This window comes from Spermophilus citellus (genome assembly GCF_964194105.1).
Source record: "Spermophilus citellus genome assembly, chromosome: 5".
Lineage (NCBI taxonomy): Eukaryota > Metazoa > Chordata > Mammalia > Rodentia > Sciuridae > Spermophilus > Spermophilus citellus.
The window spans coordinates 66,206,365-66,226,908 of NC_138186.1; the positions used below are offsets into that span (position 1 = coordinate 66,206,365).

Here is a 20,544-nt window from a genome sequence, read left to right on the forward strand (position 1 = left end):
GCTTTGAACTTATAATCCTTCTGCCTCAGCCTCCCAAGTTGCTGGGATTCCAGTGTGTACCACCTTGCCTGGCACCTTACAGTTTTTAAACTAGCATTCTAATGCCTACATGTCTTTAGTATCAAATATTTTGTTATTATTTAGTTATCATTTGATAGGAAAAAAACAATGCTAAGAAAAGACTGGCATACATTAAAATTTAAAAATGCTTTCACTGTCTGACAAAATTTTATAGCTATTGAGCAAGGCATTCCATTATATGAAGTAATGGATGTTTAAATAATTTGGAATTTAGTTTGCAAAATCAGAGATGTTTAAATAGAATATTTATTTTCCAATGTGTCACACATCTCCTCAAGAGATGTAATAAACACATCCCTGCAGCCTCAACTTGAGATATATCTTCAAAAAATGTACCAAAGATAGGATATATTTCATAGAACTTTTTCTGTGGCTCATTTGAGATAGTAAAGGCAAATATAAAATTGTAATAATATTGGGAACAAAAGGTTTTGAAGTCAAGAGAACCATTTTCAAATCCAGGCCTTTTGGCCTGTGCACTATAATGTTTGGAGTGTCTTAGCAGTCTCTGAAGCCTTTATTTCCCTAGCTTGAAAATGGCATAATAACCCCTTCATCACATACTGGTAGTGATCTAAAATGAGATAAAGAATGTAAGGTAAGCATTTAATAAATGATGTATCATTTTCCTTCCCCACTGATTCAAGTTCAAAAGGTATCAACTCCACTGGCATAGCCACAAAAATATTTACCATATTTTTGTATCCACACTAAAAGTACTTGTAATTTTGACTGAAGTGGCTTTAAAATTTAAAGTCTTTTAAGTTACCCAGTTTACTTTGAAGAGGAATTTACTGTTGAAATGCAGAGGATTAGGACTCATAGATGCTGAAGATTTCATTGGGAAGTGAGCTGTCCGTTTCTGGCTCAAACCAAAATAGAGCTTCAACATGTAAATTGGACATTAGCTACTGTGTGAAACAGGCAAACAATTCACTTGCTTAGCACAGGTACAACCTGCTAATTTGTCGATACATTAGTTAATTGCCAACTTAATGTCACAGAACTCTTTTTTTTTTTTTTTTTTTTTTTTTTTTTAGAGAGAGTGAGAGAGGAGAGAGAGTGAGAGAATTTTTAATATTTATTTTTTAGTTCTCGGCGGACACAACATCTTTGTTGGTATGTGGTGCTGAGGATCGAACCCGGGCCGCACGCATGAGAGGCGAGCGCGCTACCGCTTGAGCCACATCCCCAGCCCCTCACAGAACTCTTTAGAGAAAATTTTCACTTCTAAATATGAAGCGCACAATTCCTACCAGGGCATTATAAGCTCTTTACTTTCTCAAACAAAATATGGTAACAAGTTGGTAAATATATAGTCAAAATGGGAGGGAAACTATATTCGACATATAAAATATATATATAAAATATATATATCCGATATATAAAATTCTCAATATTATATATGGCTAGAGATTCCCAATCACACTTTGAAATATAAAACTGTTTCTTTAAATGTTCTAATACTACATTGTATATTAACTTACAACAAATTATAATAGTAATTAATACAAAGAATAATTAATTGTAATTTTCCAGTAGTAGTTATAAAATTTTGATATTTACATGGTGAACACTTTGAATATCAGAAAGTTACAATTTCCCATTTATTATGCTTTTAAAATGTTTACCAGAATTTCTAGATTCTTTTTCTTTACACTCTAGATTATTTATTTAGATGAAATCTGAAATCATGATGGAAGGTAGGAGGATTCTAGAAATCACTTAGCCAATATTTATCTCATAGCAAATTTCCTAAACTACATCTTCTCCTAAATTATAATTTAAAAATACACTTAACGTAAAATTTGCCATCTTAATCATTTCTAAGTGTACAATTCAGCATATTTGCATTGTTGTACAATCTCCAGTAGATCTTCATTTGCAAAACTGAAACTTTATACTCACTGAACAATCAATCACTTTCCATTTCCCTCTCTTCTCAACCCCTGGGAACTACCATTCTTTCCATTTCTATGGATTTGATTACTCAAAATATCTCATACAAGTAGAATCATATGATATTTGTCTTTTTGTGACTAGTTTCTTTAATGAAGCATCATTTCTTTAAGGTTCCTCCATGTTGTAGCATGTGTCCAAACTTCCTTCCTTGTAAGGCTACCTAATATTCTGTTACACAAACACACACACACACACACACACATACACACACATAACATCTACTTTATTCTTTCATTCATTGATGGAAACCACATGTAATTCTTTTTTTTTTTTTTCCTTTTTTGAGGAACTGCCATGCTGTTTTTTTGAAACAGCTGCATCATTTTACGTTCCCAATAGTGTGCAAGGGTTCCCATTTCTCCACATCTTCGCCAACACTTGCTATGTACTTTTTAAAAATAGTAGCCATCTTAATAGATGGTATTTCATTGTGGTTTCAATTTGCATTTCCCTAATATTAGTAATTATGAATACCTTTCATAAACCTACTAGTAATTTTTACATCATCCTTGGGGAAATACCTATCCAAATTCTTTGCCTATTTTTAAATAGGGTTATTTGGTTTTATGTTGTTGAATTGTAGGCATTCTCTACATATTCTGGATATTTTCCCTTTATCAGACAAATAATCTGAAAACATTTTTTCCCTTGCATAGATTGTCTTTTTAATATGCTAATTGTGTCTTTGGATGCAGTTTCCAATTTTGATACAATCTAATTTGTATATTTTTCTTTTATTGCCTGTGCTTTTGGTGTCACAGCCTGGAAATTTTATATATATATATATATATATATATATATATATATATATATATATATATATATATATACAATAAAGGTCCATCAACTATATATATAGTTGATGGACCTTTATTGTATTTATTTGTATTTAGTGCTGCAATCATTGAACCCAGTGCCTCACACATGCTAGGCAAGCACTCTGCCACTGAGCCACAACCCCAGCCCTTAGCCAGGAAATTCTTAACCAATGCAATGTCTTAAAGATTTCCCCTATGTTTTCTTCTAAGAGTTTTATAGTTTTTAAGTCTTACAGTTAGGTTTTTGATCTATTTTGAATAAATTTTTATATGTGATAAAGTAAGAATCCAACTTTATTCTTTTACATGTCTTAAATAATATCCTTTTAAAAAAAAGATTTATAGTTGACATTTCCAATTGAAATCTGAAATGGATACTGATCCAGTTTTAATTGAATTTAAGTACTACAACTTTTTTCTGTGCATTCATTAAAAGGGACAACAATAAATAACAAGAGGTTAGTAAGTCAGTTTATTGCCTGGTCTTGAAACAGACTCTGTACTTCAAAAGTGTAATTTTTAAACTTGGTCCTCACAGCAAAACACTTCTTGGAGCTCTTTAAAATTCTGAAGGACCAGAGTACATATCTGGTACAATAGGATTAAGATGGAACTTGAACATCTAATGTTATTTTCAAACTCTGAATTGTTTCTTATAGTTAAGCAGACTTAAGAACTAAGGTCTTAAGGTATTCCTAAACTATTTGCATTTTTTTCTTTTTAAGAAATGTAATTATAATTCATTTTTAAGGAGACACTGAAGATTTTGTAAAGCTCTGTCTTATACATTAAAGTATTAAAAAGATTCTATATCTATGATTCTGCTAATAATCTGGTTAAAAGTGTTTTTACATCGAGTGTGACTCTTTTAGAGTTTTCTGTTGACAGTGGTAGATGTAATTTGATAGAACCATAAGCTCACACACAAAAAAAGATTAATTAGAAAGGAAGCATAGCTCATGTGACTTTGAAAGCAGGCTATTGGCAGAGTCTGATTTTCTACTGTTTTTGCTGAATGTTGGCTGGAAAAGAAGTGAAGAGGAAATACAAATAGATAGGTATGGGGGATTCTCTAATTAGTAATACCAACTTGTGTTGCTGTTTTGTTTCATCAAACTCTCCTTCTCACTGTAGAGCACTTGAAATTATACCTCATAGAATTGTCAATTCGGTACCTTGAGAAATGTGGCTTACATTTGGAAGGTTGAATATATCCAGATAAAAATAGGGAATAATCTGGCCTTGTGAAGCACAGATAACTACTTCCAGTTTTTGTGGCAGATGACATAGCAGTGTACTCTGGAAACCCCTGAGCATGGCAGTGACTATTCTTATGATTCATAGCCTGGAAATCTGCTTATTTCCATCAAACTGACAGGAGGCAGGTTTGTTCATTATTTGGAATTTACTGAGCATGATCAACAGTATGATTTGTTATAGAGAACACAGCAGATATCACAACACCTACCAGAAGGGGGGACAAGGCTTGAAAGAAACCTGAAGAATACTCTATAGACTCACAGTTCCCAGGACTTACACTGGCAAATAGACCAAGGTGGCTCCAGGTTTCGCTGACAGAACAGAATCTTCCTGGATAGAAATCCACATTCCTCACTTCTGCAAAGTTAGAAATTCTCTTTAAGATTAAAATAAAATCCTAAGAACTTTTCCCTTCTTTATCTCTTATGTTCTCACAATCTCCTTCAAAAGCATATTTGACAATGTAAATAAGGAGAAGTCAGACTACCTTTAATTCTTTATTGAGAAAGAAGAGAATATCAGAAAACTAAGGAAGATTTCTTAGCACTCACCTTTGGAGACTAAAACTGTAATTTATTTTTTCATGTTTGTATTTTATTGTGCTAATGGAAGATAGTGAAAAGATGACAGAAGAATTATTCCATTCTTTAGGAATTTCCAAAGTGGAAAATAATAACATATAAAGACATAATGCAAGAGAAAAGAGGATTAAGCAGAGTGCTGGTAATTCCCTGGGACAAGTAGAAAACATTTTCATCATTCTATGCATAGTTCATAGCACCTAGTATGTGTCCCACCAATATATGTTCATAAATGTTTATTGTATTATCACAATTGGGTCTTGGTTATATTCTCAACTGGTTCATTCTCAGGGTCATGGTATTTTCATTGGGCCATAGATTGGGAAGTGAAATTATTAACGTGCTTCTCATGTTTGAGACAAGAATTACACTGACATCTTATCTTCTTAGGATCTCTCATTACTCCTGTAACTTTTCAGAAATAAGAAGTAATAGGCAGGGGCTGGGGATGTGGCTCAAGCGGTAGCGTGCTCGCCTGGCATGTGTGCGGCCCGGGTTCGATCCTCAGCACCACATACCAACAAAGATGTTGTGTCCGCCGAGAACTAAAAAATAAATATTAAAAATTCTCTCTCTCTCTCTCCTCTCTCACTCTCTCTTAAAAAAAAAAAAAAGAAGTAATAGGCAGGCCCATACAGCTAAGTGTTTGCTGGTGATTACATTTGCTTCCTTGATTCTTAGTGTTGAAAGGCCCCTTATGTTTCCTACTCCCCTTCCACATTTAGATCTTCCTCCATATCCCTGTCAAGTTGTCACCCATTCCAGACTTGAAAACTTTCAATGGTAGAGGGGCCTTCTGCCCTCAACAACTCCAGTGGAAGGTACTCTTCCCATTGAAGCAATACTGATAGACCACTCCTCAGGGGTCGGCTTAATCCTGTTTCCTTCCCAATTTCTAAAGGTAGCTGTTTTCCCTCCTAGGTTCTTTAGCTTTGTTTCCTTCAGTGTTCCATGTATGACAGGCATTATAGTTGACTCAACTAGTATTTTTGGAAGTCATGTCCTTTGGTAATACACTGAAGAGGGTGTTTGTCTCCACTAACATGTGAGCATCACTAAGTCTTCTCCCAGTGACTTAAAGTGTGTACAGTTTACTGTTGCTGATATTTTTATTAATTATTTTACTTTCTTGGGACAGGCCAGAGTCTGGGAAGATAATCCAGCAGCAGATTTTATTAATATTGTGAAAGCATTCTTTAGTGTCAGAAGAAGAATTAAGAAATTTTAATTAAATCTCTAATCTGAAAAGATAGAAACATAAAATAAAGTATGCAACTTGGTTTATCATACAAGAAATAAAATTAGTAAGCCTTCTTCAGGATCTTTTGCTTGCTCTGGGGGACTCATATCATTTAACATGAAAATATGAGAAATAGTGGGCCTGAATTGCAACAATAAGAAGTTCCTGTGTTTCCCAAACAAGCTCCTTTGTGGAATTGGAATCAAACTTTAAACCTTTAACTTAAGTTCCAGAAGAAAAGCATGACTATTAGTAGCCAGGTTTTATTCACAATTTAATCATCATATAAAGAATAGTCTATATTTGTGTTAATAATTTGAAAAAAAACAGCATCCCTTGTAGTAAAACTTTCATAGCAAAAATTTAGATTAAAAATTGAACAACAGGGTTTTTTTTCCTTTTCAGACCATGATTATCTTTAAGTAATCTACATTAAATTTTTCACATTCCTTTAATATTTAGCAGTAAATTAAATGATTAAATTAGTTGCCAAGATTATTCTTCACAAGTTGCATGGCACCAAAACAAACGCTGTGGGAATGTCTATGGAAAATTACTTAAGAATACTTAATTGTTAAAGCACAGAAAGGCCAACTTTGTTAAGGAACTTTACAGTAGGTAGAAGACACTGTGATGGGTCTTGAAGTCTGAAGGAGATATTTGGCTCGGCTCAAGAGATGACATGGGCAACTAGGAGTTTATAGCCAAGGAGCAGTGTGGGGGTCAGTGGATAGAAAATTACTAGGAGGAAACTTCAGTGGGAGGGCAAACTAGCTAAGACTATCTAACAGGATTATTGATGAAGACAGGCCAGGGTGATTAGACATCATTGGGAGATGGTGGAAAATGAGAAACCAGATCAGATATCAAGGGTGACCAGATATCAAGGATGACCAGATATCAAGGGTGGAGGGCTCTTGCTAAATTGATTTAGCAGAATTATTGCTAAAACTTTATCTTACAAAAAAGTAACATAGCTGGAACTAGGAGAAGATTCAGGAGTCTGCCTAATGCAGGGTGAAGAATAGAATCTTTGTCAGGAGGTACATACATTAAAGCATCCATTATGGGTCATTTGATAAGGTTTTTATGGTTTTTTCAGGTAAGTACATAGAAGACTAGTAATTCAAACAACAGAATCTAGAGGCAACTGTTTCTAACAAAAAAACCCCCTGCAAACATTATCATATTTACAACTTCTGTAAATAATTGACTGAGGTATGTATATAGGGGAGAATTTGATATGTTTAAATATTTTTTATCTTTATTGAGCTGTGGCTTGGAGATGAGCCCACAGGGAGATGGCACAAAATAGAGGAAAGCATTCAGGATGGACTATCAGTGGTCTAATTAGTCTCCTCTTCATTACCAGCTAGCTCTGTGGATTTAGAACAGGCACTTCCCCTGTGTGGCCTCTGCATGTTCTTCCATGATTTGATGCAGTTCAACTGATGATCTCTAAGTCTCTTCTAAACTGATGACATTTGAAACCATTCTCTACCTGTTGTTCCATTTTAAACCACTCCTGTTACTGTTTCTGTGAAACCTCATTTCTCCTCTTTATATTTTATTAATATGTTCATTATTAAATGCCAACAGTTCAATAGCATTAATTTAAAAAAAAAAAAACAAAAGAGTCTTGTGTTTACCATTTCCACTCCCCTATTCTAAAAAGAAAATATGACATGTTTGTTAAGGAAAAGTACAAGGAGATGGTTGATTTAGCCCAAAAACTCCATTCCCATGTGTAAAATGTATATACTTAAGTCAAGAAATATCATCACCTTCAAAATTTGACTTAGATGTGATTGGCTTTGACCTCTCATGTATACAATTATTCCATCCTTGGTCTATTTTGCTGACCTGGGATGAAGTAAAATGGAATCACAAGGACCCATTTCCTTTGGGACCTCAGAATAAGTGACTGAGATGAGCAGGAAGAATGGAGGATGAGCATACGTCTCCCAATCCGGTATCCAAGGGAGTCATAAACACAAAGTGAGCTTTGTAGGACATCAGTTCCAGTGGGGTGTCTCTTGAAAGGGTTTCATAGTCAGTGCTTTTGTTCACAAAAACCTGACTATTATACCCATTTTGAAATATTATAATATACACTAGCCTACAAAAATCCTTTTCAATGGAAGGGATGGATGGAATGGAAGTCTCATGTTTCCAAAATTTGATCACAGAAACCCTTTTTATGCCTTAGAGTACCTATTAACAGTCCATGGAACTAAGTTCTGCAGAGGTTCCTGAGGCAATGCTGAAGTCCACACAGACATAATAGTTAGGCTTTATTTTTTTTTTTTTTTTGATTTTAGGGTAACATGTCTAATTCCCTGGCTACATTTAAACTGAATAGGAACAGTTTAAAAAATACTGATCCCATTCCAAAACCATTAAATCAGGATTTCTAGGATGTGAACTGCACATTGAAACAAGCTCACTGGGTGATTTCTTAAATCTGTCTAGCATGAAGAACCACCAGCTGAAGAAGTCATGGAACATTGTGAGTGCAGTCAAGGCTTTACTAATGAGTAGATTCCAGTGATTCCCCACCACCATCTACCAGGGAACTAGATAACTTAATTATGCCCTTTCATTAAATTCCATTTAAAAAGAAGTTGGGGCCATAAAATGAGATAATGGCCATAAGATAATACACCTAGAAAATAAGAATTGTCAGCTATTTTCCCTTTTCTTCTGTTTTCTTAGTCAGTTAGGTGAATGAATAACATCAAGTTCTGAGCCCCAGTACTTTCCCCAGGTCTCTCCCATTATTGATATTTATGGGTTGTGCTGCTTCAAAGAGATGAAGTACTGTATCCTTAATGTTCTGAAGAAAAGTAAAATTTGGCAGAGAAGCCCCCAAACCTTTGCTGGTGTCCTCCAGGTCTGTTCCCCCTGGGCCCTCCCTCCTGACTGTTGTTATGACTAGAAGAAGACATTTCTCTGGCAGCTACCTAGCTTAATAATGTGAGTACACATAAGCCTCAATCTACATCTGGAGCTAAGCCTTTAGTAGTTGAGTAATCCAGGAGACTGGGAAAAGGGAGGCTTGTCCTCTCTCTAAATCTTGCTGCTTGCATACTTCCTAAAAGAAAAAAAAAGCAGAACTGAGGACACTGCAAGTAGTATCTGTGTGTAATTCTATAAATTAGAATATTTATGACTACCCATTTAGATGATGTAATACATTATAACAAAATGATGACAGGAATAATAGCCCACACTGTATTTCAGACTTTACATAGAAGAAATGAAGGAAAAAGAAGTGGATTTGTCAAACATTTTCTAGGTAGAAAATTGATATTTGGGCTTGGGGGTTTAAATCAATGGTAGAGCACTTGCTTGGCATGCACTGAAAAAAGTTGAAATTTTATAAAATAAAATTAGCTTTTATTCTATTTACCTAAATGATGATGGTAGGTTATTTTCTCTTGATTTTTTTGACTTTGGTTTGTATAAGATTAGTTTCAATTACTTCCAGGATTTTGTGGCCCTATAAAGCTAGAAAAATCCACCCACAATTGACAGAGCAGCCCAATCTTCATAGAAAATAACTAATGAAATTTCATTTTCTTTTAAATACATAGTAAATCCATGTTTGATAGATAGAAAGGTGCTGGATACCAGGCCCAACTCTTGCCAAGACAGGAAGAATTCACAGAAGTTTCTATAGAATCTTGCTTTAGGCTATGTTTTAGAAAAAAAAATGTTTCAGTGGTTTCATTTAAGTTAGTTTAGACAAATCAATTTAAGATACAGTATTTCTGAAGGACAATTAGAGCAATATGGAAACAGCTTGGAAACATTCTCTAGCATACAACAAAGATGATGAAATGTAAATTAGTTTTTGTCCCTGTGATAGATGTCCATTCAGAATCCTTGATTTCTTTTTTTTTAATTCAGCTTGAGCACTAAAGTTTGGGAGAGTTAAATATAAACAATGTAAGGCCTTGACTATAAGGATCAGAAGATATTTTAAAAATATGTAAAGTTTTTAACCTATGGAAGTTTCCATAAAGGGCCTCATCATTAATGTCAAGTACTTTAGAGACACTAAGGTAGATTGTAACCACCACTTTACATTTTAGTAGCAAAACAATAATGTATTCTCTCAAATAGCAATCTCTTTTACCCTCTATTCTACCTTTCCTTCTGTTTCTGAGTCTCCATTTCTTTTCTGTTAATATTTACTGGCTAGCAATTACAGTTTCAACTGTTGCATTGTATTTCCCTTTGAAGAGTCAAACCCATTAGTCAAGAAGAGGATACCATTTTATTTATGTATCTATTTGTTTGTTTTTGTGGTGCTGGGGATTGAACCCAGGGGCTTGTGTGTGCTATGTGAGTGGTCTGCTACTGACCTCCATCCCTAGTCCTGAGTGCCACTTTGCAAAAATAGTGCAGGTCCACAGATACATAAACATATAAACGCTCTAGAAAATACAGCTCCACCTGGTAGTGTCCTTCCAGAGGCTGAAATATGAACACTTCGAGGGGAAACTTAACACTTAAGGGGATGTAAAAACTTCACTTCTGAATCGAGCACAGTCACCACCTTCTTGAACTGAGCCCATTTGAAGAGATGGTTAATGTTGCAGAAAGAGAGTCTAGAGAATGTTAATTGGGAGGTCTAGCAAAATAGGAGTTTTGTAAATCATGAATAAAATTAGCAGATGAGTGTTAAATGCAAGTTACATTTTCCCTCATCAGGTGCCATAAACCTGAGTTGTTAGGATTTTCTCAGCAGGTGATTGTATTGCTCACAGCCAGTTCTCAGAAGCTTTCTGCTCCTCAGTGTGAAATTATTAGTAATTGGAAAATGAAACCAATGAGCTGGAATCTAGTTAAAGAGAGAAATAGAAAAAAAAAAACATGATTGGGACGATAGTCCTTGGTAGACAAATTTTTGAAGCCTTCCTAGCTGTGATCCAACCCACTAATTTTGACCCTTTATATTTTAGTTTAAACTTACTGGTTTTAAAGCCTTTCCCCCCTATAAACTGCTCTTGAGTCAGATTTCTCCCTTGGTATACTGCAACACTAATTTGCTTTTTACCCAAGTGGACATGTTTTCCTTAATCTTCCCTAAATTTCATATAATTGATTTTGCCCACCAATTAAGCTGTCTACCACATTAAGGTATTTTAGAACTTTGGTTCTATTATCCAATGCAGGAATTTTCTTCTCTATTTTAATGCCAACCATTAAGTTAAAAATCCATGATGCCTTCAATCTCATTGTTAATTAACTTGTCAAGCAGAGTGGGATTAATGAGAGCCTCACAGTACTCCACTAGAGATATCCTTCAAGACTGGCAACTGCCCTCACATCCATACTTTGGGTACCATTGTACAATCAGCTGTGAATTTGCCTTATTATGCTGTCATCTAGCTTACTTTTCTAACCAATTTGTCATATGGTATTTTGGGAGATTTATCAGATGCATTGCTAAAATCTGACACTAAAATGGATTTAGTGTCTAAATCTAAATTTTACCGCTCTAATAACCATTTTATGAATGGAAGTACGGTTACTTTTATTGCACTTCCTACTGAATCCATGAAACATTTCAGTGATCACTTCTATTTTTTAAATGCTAATGCTTCATGTTTTTAATTACTCATTGCATAAACAAATTGTGAGAGATCCAACCAGTGGAATATTTACCAGCAATACGAGAAATAATCTTTTGATTAATACAGCATGGATGAATCTCAAAATATTTTGCTAAATGAGAGAGAACAGTCACAAAGGTCTACAAACTTTATGATTCAGTTTATATGACATTCAACAGGAGAGTAAAACTATAAGGACAAAAACTAGAGCATTGAGTGCTAGGAACTGAGGGTGGAAAATTTGAAATAAGCCAAGCACACAGTGACACATATCATATGATCTCACTTATATGTGACCAATATCTCTTCATTTCCCCCACCTAGCCCTGTCAACCACTCTAATCTTCTGTGGTTCAACTTTTTAGATTAAACATGTAAGTGATGAACTTCCATGTTGTTTTCTTAATGGCTGTACCAGTGTATGTTCTCACCAAAAGTGTACTGTGGTACCATTTCTCTACAGCCTCACTAGCACTTTTTATCTCTTGTCTTTTTTATAATAGCCACCCTAATGTGTGTGAGGTGATATCTCATTATGACTTGAGTTTGCATATCCCTGATGATTAGTGGTATTGAAAATCTTTTCACGTACCTATTTGTCATTTTAATGTCATCTTTGAGAAAACATCTATTCGTATCCTTTGACCATTTTCTAATCAGATTATTTGCTTTTTGCTATTGAAGTCTGTATGATTTCCTTATATACTTTTGATACTAATCCCACATTAAAAATATGTGGTTTGCTCGTACGTTTTCTCTTTTTGTGAGTTGCCTTCTCATCCTGTTCTTTCCTTTGCTATGTCTAGCTTTTTAGTTTGATGTAGTTCCACTTGCTTATTTTTGCTTTTGTTCCCTGTGCTTTTGGTGTCATATGCAAAAAATCATCACAGATAACCTTAGTTTGTTCTCTGTCTAGTACTAAAAGTCAACCCTTCCATATCTACTTTGCTTTTTTTTTTTTTTGTATATTCTCTTATTTAGTTGTCAATGTGAATGAGATGTACATATTTTTCTGAAATGATTGGGACTAACAATAGCATGAAGTTATCAGTAATCCTTTTTAATTATCTTGTGATAGCAGACTTTTTGTTAGATATTCTGAAACAATAGTAGATCACTTAATTAATTGGATCCATAAATTTCATTGAAAACTGCTAGAAAAGAGACTGTGTCTTATAGTTAGTATCATGCCATACATGCTTTTTGATTACAAGTAATGTTAAATTAAGGTAGTAAAGGATACTTACATAACACTTTGCATGTTTATAAATACTTTCCTGTGTTGAGTGTTGCACAATTTTAAATTTCTCTGTGAAATTAAGTGTTTTTTCGATTTCCTTCACCTTCTGTCCGTGTCTTGGTTTTGAAGTAAAAACTGTAAGTACTAACACAGTTAAATTGAAGCTTAGAGTTAGAAAGGACCTTGTAGATGCTCTAGTCATGTCACTGTCATCTTACAAGGTTAAATAATATCCCTAAAATAATGAAGTGCCTCAGGTCAGCGTAGGTGTATGAGCATTTTGTAAAACCGGGTCTCAAACCGGACAAAAGACCACAGTGCAATCTGATAATGATCAATTGCAGATTTTGGAATCAAGAAAGTATGTCAGCTGAGAATTGATATCCTTCATTATGACAACAACTCTTTTCACATAATGACAATTAAAGCAGTTTGTACTTGAGGTTTTAAAGTCCTGCTCTTATACAAGAAAGTAAGAAGAATCATCATAAGTCAGCCCACAGAACAAAACTGTCAAAGAACTTAAGCTTAAATTGCTAATAGAAATGTCATTAATCAAAGAAAAAGAATAAATATAAATTCAGCCTAAGAGGAAACTAAATGCAAAGTCAGTTCCTAAGACACATTATTTAGTTTCATCCTCTGGGCCTCATTTCTTCATCTGTAAAATATAATAATAATACCTACTTAATTTTGTTGTTTTGTTTTATTTTTTAATACTGAAAGTTGAAATCAGGGTCTTGTGCATACTAGACAAGTACTCTACCACTGAGCCACATCTCCAGCCCAATACTACCTATTACTTGGTGTTGTAGTTAGTTTTATATAAGGTGATACAGATAAATAATTTAGGCCTGGAGTATGTTTGTTGATAATTCAAATAGTGGCTACAAACTTTAATAATTATCTGAATGAAACTAAATACTATAGACTCAAATGCTGATAAAGACGTCAGTCACAACCAAGAGAATATGCCAATATGGTGGAAAATAAAATTTATGTAATGCTCCAAGGAACCCTAAGTATGAATAAAACTTAAGAAAAGAACAGTTTGTGTCCACGGCCAAGAAGCTACACATTAAGGGAAGGTGTTACTCAGCACATTCGGTGGGTGCTACCATAACCACTTCTGCTACTCCAAAGAATTCATTTGTTTTCCAGGGACCCTGAGAGATCCCAAATCATATCAATTCCCCTCTAGTTGTCTCATTATAGAAATGGGGCTGAAATCAGTTTTCCCTTTCAACAATGTAAGACAATGCAGCAAAGATATGCATATATTCAAACCATGGTGTCTCATACTACAACATTGGTGCAAATAATTGCCCAAACCATGGATTCTTGTTTTCTACATAGTGGAAAACTGAAATGTTTTGTGCTTTTTAATGTATATTAATTATGATTGAGGCATAAGACAAACTTTGTAAAATATCCAAAGAAAAGATGATGGGACCATGAAGGACATGCAGAAAACTTTACCCTTAACCATGTAAATGTCACAATAAAGAATATCTATATTTAATTAAGAATTTAGGGTAAGTATGGCATCACCTGAGCTCTCTGTGTGAATTAATATACACAACAATCTCATATGGTAGATCCTACTATTGCTTCCTGTGAGGTATATTAGTAGGCTGCCTTAGATTCCAAATCCCTCGTTTACATTGTTTTAAAATCTCATTTATAAATCTCATTATTGTGCTTGATAAGCATGTGTAAGGATCTGGGTTTGATCCCCAGCACCACAGAAATAAATAAATACATATAATCTCATTATATGCTGTTAAAAATTATGTATCTTAAGAGAAGTAACAAAGATTTTAGCATATTATGAAGAATCAATAGCATTTAATTTTAAAACTGCCAGTGTCATAGAAACCATAACAACCTCAGATATGTAAACAGTTAATAGTTTCATTTATTAAGTATATTTTATCTGCATATATACACACAATGTTACCTATAGTACAATATAAGATAAGTATGGTTTTATGTATTATTAAAAGTTATGGGAAGCAAACCAAGAGTGTTACTTCAGAACAACTGATACAAATGAAAAAAAAATGTGTATAGTTTCTAGTCACAGAAAAGAGAATCTACCTTAAGTATTTATTCAACAAGAATCATCGTTATAGCTGGAATGGCTATCTATGCTGAGGTTACCACAACATTCTCCACACTACCTACTAGTTATGATTATTAGTTAATTAGTTTGCTTACAAGACCCAAAAAGAGAGGGGCTTACATGAGATGGAATTTTAATTATTCTCTTATTTAGGAGTCTGGAGGTGGATAGGTTCCTTCCACTTTGTTCTGTCTCTGTTATCAACATGATTTCTTCATCTGTATAATGCATAGAATCTTTGTGAAGAAATAGAAGGCACTTGATTGTCTTTTTAATCAAGTAAGAACTGCATATCACTTCCTTTATATTCTATTATGGATAGATTAGTTCCATGTCCAAATGCCAAAAGAGAAGCTCAGCAATGTCATCTGTAGCTAGGTGGCCACACACCCAGAAAAAATCTTCATTAATATAGAGGGAAAAAAAAGAATGGAGTGATAAGAATAAATTGCTATCAAGGACACTCAACCAATTATGATTTTCTTGATGGGTGATTTGTGCCAAACAACTATATGTTCGTTAAAGCAAGGTAATTTCCACATGTAGGAAGTTACATTTTTTTTATCTACTTCATAATGAGATAGAAAATCAAATCATGTGTTTAATACTCAGACTTGCTAATAATTAGTGTATAACAAGTTTGTCAATGATAAGTCTTTCCAAATAGGTCCTAAACTTGGTCAACGGCAGTACCTGAATTGTCTTATATCCTCCACAATATTCAAAAACATTTGGGAGAATAATAAATGAATGTTCAGTTGAATGTTCTGGATGAAGTGGGGGTGGGTGTTCTGGTCCAAATCATACCACAAGTTATCCACCTACCTTTTCTTATCACTTCTCATTTCCAGTTTGATCACTCATGGCTTTGGGACTCCAGCAATATGTGCAGCTCTAAGCACTTTCCAGACAGTCCTCAGTGAAATGCTGAACTACTTGGAAAAACACACTTCTCACAAAAACGGTGGAGCAGCGGATTCTGGCCAAGGACATGCCAACTCCGAGAAAGCCCCCCTGCGGAAAACTTCAGAGGCTGCTGTGAAAGAGGGGAAAACAGAAAAGACAGACTAGCTACATCAAACAGAATCTATTTCCAGAGAGTCTTGCTGCTGATATTTTTTCTAATATATATATCATTGAGGGTGACTAATCTTCAGTGGACCAAATCTCTACCCTCCCCCAACCCACCATATAAAACAAAAGTGGAAATGAAAAATGAAACAAAAAAGGACAAATCCAAAAAAATGAAAAAAAAAAAGGAAAACAGCAGTGTAACCGTGTGATGAAATTGTCACTTTTTAATTTTATGTTATGATAAACTCCTTTGGTGCACGTAGTTTATTGTTCTGAATTATATACATCACAGTTTTGAAGCACTTCTGGACTTTGGAGAGGCAGCACATGCTTTTTCACATTTAACCAATGCACTTTCTTATCCAGCTTTGTAGTTAGGGATCAGAAAGCATGACCAAACTGGGACCCACCACCAGTGCTTACAGCTCCAGTCTTTCCTCAATTCCCTGTTAACAGAACAATGCCTCTTTCCACTCAATAGACCAATCTGGAAATTAATTCATTAATAAATGTTTGGGGAACTAAAAAGGGCAGTCATGAATTTTTGTCCTATGAACTGACAGCAATTCTAAAAGTTTGGTCTCACACCTAGCCTCCCCAACTACCAATGCCTTGGTGGTATTTAAAAATTCCAGAAAACTCTGTTCCTTCTATGATGGCCTCCGAGATCCATTTATCCCCCTGATAGCTAAGAAGACATTCAGAAGTTATACCGCTGTAAGGATAAGAAATGGATCTTCTCTCCATTCTCCTCATGATACCCACTTAACAGTTCAAGCAAAACAGACTGCCTTTAGGGGAAGGTAGATGGACACAGGAGAGGGCAGCTTCACCACTCTTGGGCTCTTCTTCATGGAAAGCAGGGGTGTTTTGTCTAAAAATGTATGGGAATAGGAACAGTGATCTTTCTGGGATGTCCTGCCCCTCAGAAATCATAAAAGAGACCAGGGAACTAGTGGAGGCCCCTTTAAAACACCAGTGGCCAATGATTTTAGGGCTAAGATGAGAACCACTTCTTTTGTGCTTCCTCGACCTGCCCAATAGTTGTGTTCTAAACCTTTAGAGGCACAAAACATTAGGATCTGTGTTCAATAAAGAAAAGGAAACAGATTGATCAGAGAAGATTTTGCTGTGAGGAGGATTCCTTTTATTTATTTATTTTTTTCATAGCTTGTTCTTACAGCTCTGTTATACTTTTCTTAAGACACTGAAAAACAAGAGGTTCCCAATTTCGACAGAGGCCAGGGACTAATCGAATGAAAGTTTGGTCCACATAATCCTGGATATGTTGAGAAACCTGATTTGGTACCACATGGTACTATACCTTCTATTGTTAACAATTTTCAAAATTCTATGTAGGCAAGTGAATGTATAGATCATCCTCTATATTAAAAAAAAATCATTTTAATAATGTGTGGATTCCCAAACTTAGTTTAGCATGATAATATTATCCTCTCATTAACATATTTCAATTACTTTTAAAAATCTACCATATTTTTAACTCCATAGGGAATATTAGTATTATATTTAATTGAGAGGAAAAGCTCATTTTTTTCATGTAGAAATCACATAAATTATTTTTACTGACTAATAATTCTTAAAATCTTTTGAGCTTTGAATCTGTACAGAAAAGAAGAACTATAAGCTAGGCATGATAGTGTATTTCTGTAATCCCAGCTAATAGAGAGGCTGAGGCAGCAGGATGGCAAGTGTAAGGCCATCCTCAGCAACTTAGTGAGACCCTATCTCAAAAAAACAATAAAATAAATATATAAATAAATAAAGGAATGGGGTAAAGAAAAAAGTAATCATAACCAATGAAACCTTAAATGTTCCACATTAAATTCAAGTATAGAGAAAACACTACTAAGGAATTCCATAATAAAGGACTTTATAGTTACACAGTGGGAGACCTTAAATAAAGGAAATGTAAAAATAATTAATTGTGATTTCATATGTTGTTCCATTTTTTAAATTTTACCATTATTCGTGGCCTCAAAATTTTTTTGAAATATAATAAAGCTGAGATTCTGCTGCAGTTCCAAATTCCATCACAAAATAACTGATTCCATCTTACATAAAATTTCCCATGTTGTAAAATATACACATAAAACAAAAATGGTAAGTATTTCAGTTTAATAGGGAAGTCATATACAAATAATGTGGGTAACTGTTTTCTTAATGAAATTTCCACGTTAACTTTATTTATTCCACTTATGATTAACAATACATATGTATTTAATATGGCATTTTGATATGCATATCTGCTCGGTGTTTAATGTAGTTTATATACCATGTCCAATGTTCACCAATAATCAAAAATTAGATCTGGCTTATATTACCAGCTTATTTCTTCACCCTTAGTTGTGACTACTTTGGGTTCTAAACACCTTAATGGTGTGTTGTTATTTATTAGCCTTGGAAACAAAAGCATAACTATAACTACAGTGCATATTACTTACCAGGATTTTGGGTGTTCTAAGAGCCTTAAATGGACAGCACCCATCATTTAACTTAACCAGCCATTAGAACCTAAGTGAATTGATGGGCTGGTCCTGTTTAGAATCATCATTTATTATCATATTCTAATAGACATTGTTAACATCAACTTTTGCCTTGTATATAATAGGTATTCAACACTTTTTAAATAAATGAATAAATAAACGTGTGTTTGTTCTTTGTCCAAAGTGGGCCAAAGGACCTTCTAGTTTTGATGTTGTCTTTCAGTACTCAATCTAACTTGCTTCCTTCATGGTAACTTATGGCTACTTATATTTATTTGAATAAGGAAATATTTCCATGATAGCATATTAGTTGCAAGGTGATATAATTAACATAAAACAATAAAGAAAGCTAGTTAGGTATAAGAATTTCAATAAGAATAAAGGTAAAATCGTTATCATAGTGTATAGTTCAAAAAGTAGCTAACAAAAGTCTGTCTGATTTCCAGTGTTATAATAAGTAGTTAAAGAATGAAGAAGCTTTTTCAGATTAACCAATACTTGCACAGAAAAAAATTGTACAAACCTCTTATACTCACGCAAAATAAATAATGACAGCATAAAATTTAAGCTTAATGAAGGAGTAAATCAAATTTATATACAAAGAAATGTTTGTCTTCAGACTGTTTCAATAATCAATTTAAGTCTCATTATCATGCTGTTTATTTCATTATAGTTACTATTTGACTTAAGTTTGGTGGTTCTAGAAAAATGAATGAAATCTCTGAATTACTGTATATTATTTTCTCTGGAAAAATCAGAGCACTGGAATGATTCCTAAGCTCTTCTCCTCCTGCCTTCTTTTCACCCACCTTAACAGTAAGGGTGATGCTTCCTGGCTCTGTGTTCCTTTTGCTTTTCTCTGCCTTGCGGGTATATTCTCTCTAATGATAGGACAGAACATGACCATGTAGCTCTATGAACAGCTGAGCTGAGCTGAGAGTGATAGAAACTTTACATCTTGTCACCTCATGCTTTTAAAATAAATATGTCAATAAATTATCCTTACGAGTGATAAGTAAAACAATAAAATCCATTTTCTTTTATGCCTCTTTGGAAGCATTTTAGAACAATGGGATTTTTAAAATATGTATCAGGATCCTTTACACAGTGTGTCATCTTCTTTCAAAAATCAAGTCAACATATATGAGAAAGTGGTAAGGCCTAGTGGCTGAGCTATGGACTCTAAAGCCAAACTGCCAGTGTTCAAATTATGGTTATTTCACTTTCTACAATGTGACCTTAAACAAGTTGCTGAACCTCTCTGTGTTTCCACAATTTTTCCATCTGTAAAATGAGAATAATGGTACTTATCTACTTACAGAATTACTGTCATAATTGGAATCAGTGTTTCTGAACTACTTAGGGCAGAAAAGGAGACTATTGGTGTTATGTTTTAGCCATTGTCTTTTTGTGTGGACACTACTAGAATTGAACCCAGAGACTCACACATGCTAGGCCAGCACTCTACCATGGAAGTATTTGCCAAGCCCTTTTAAAATTTTATTTTGATATAAGGTTTCACTAAGTTTCCCAGGTTGCTCTCAAACATGTGATCCTCCTGACTCAGCCTCCCTATTAGTTGGGATTACAGGCACACATCACCATACCTGCCTACTTATTTTCTTTAATATTAGAATTTTGACAAATATTTTTTTACCTGAAGATCAATTTCTCCTCAGTATATCAAACCCTTTCTCTGCCAGGCTGTGTCCTAGAGACTGAAGATACAAAGGGCAATGGAACATTTTCATGCGGTCAGGCTTCTGGGTTTCTGATGAAGACAGCAGCCTTCAGAACATGGTAAGTGCCAGCTCTTATGAAAACTCACATGAGTGTTCCAGCACAAACATGACTTGGTTCTGGGAAACAGGAGTTGTGGGAGGGAGCTGAAAATGAAAGAAGCAAGTGATCAGAGAAAGGGAAGAGTGCAGATCTGGGAAAAAAAAAAAAGGGACTTCAATTCTGGGAGAATTAAAAACATTTGGGACAGGATGCTAGTTTGAAAACTAGCTGGTAGGCCTTGTATTCCTACCTT

General features: G+C 34.5%; 1 protein-coding gene across 2 annotated transcripts in view; it reads left to right on the forward strand.

The window, feature by feature from the left end:
- Nucleotides 1-16,002, forward strand: part of TFAP2D (transcription factor AP-2 delta) — a gene marked incomplete at both ends in the record, with an annotated part of 63,818 nt that extends 47,816 nt beyond the window's left edge. For both annotated transcript variants that reach the window (XM_081295960.1, XM_081295961.1), the window contains one exon: nt 15,783-16,002. In XM_081295960.1, the coding sequence (XP_081152086.1) occupies nt 15,783-16,002 (220 nt within the window). The remainder of the gene's footprint in view (nt 1-15,782) is intronic.
- Nucleotides 16,003-20,544: the final 4,542 nt, after the last annotated feature.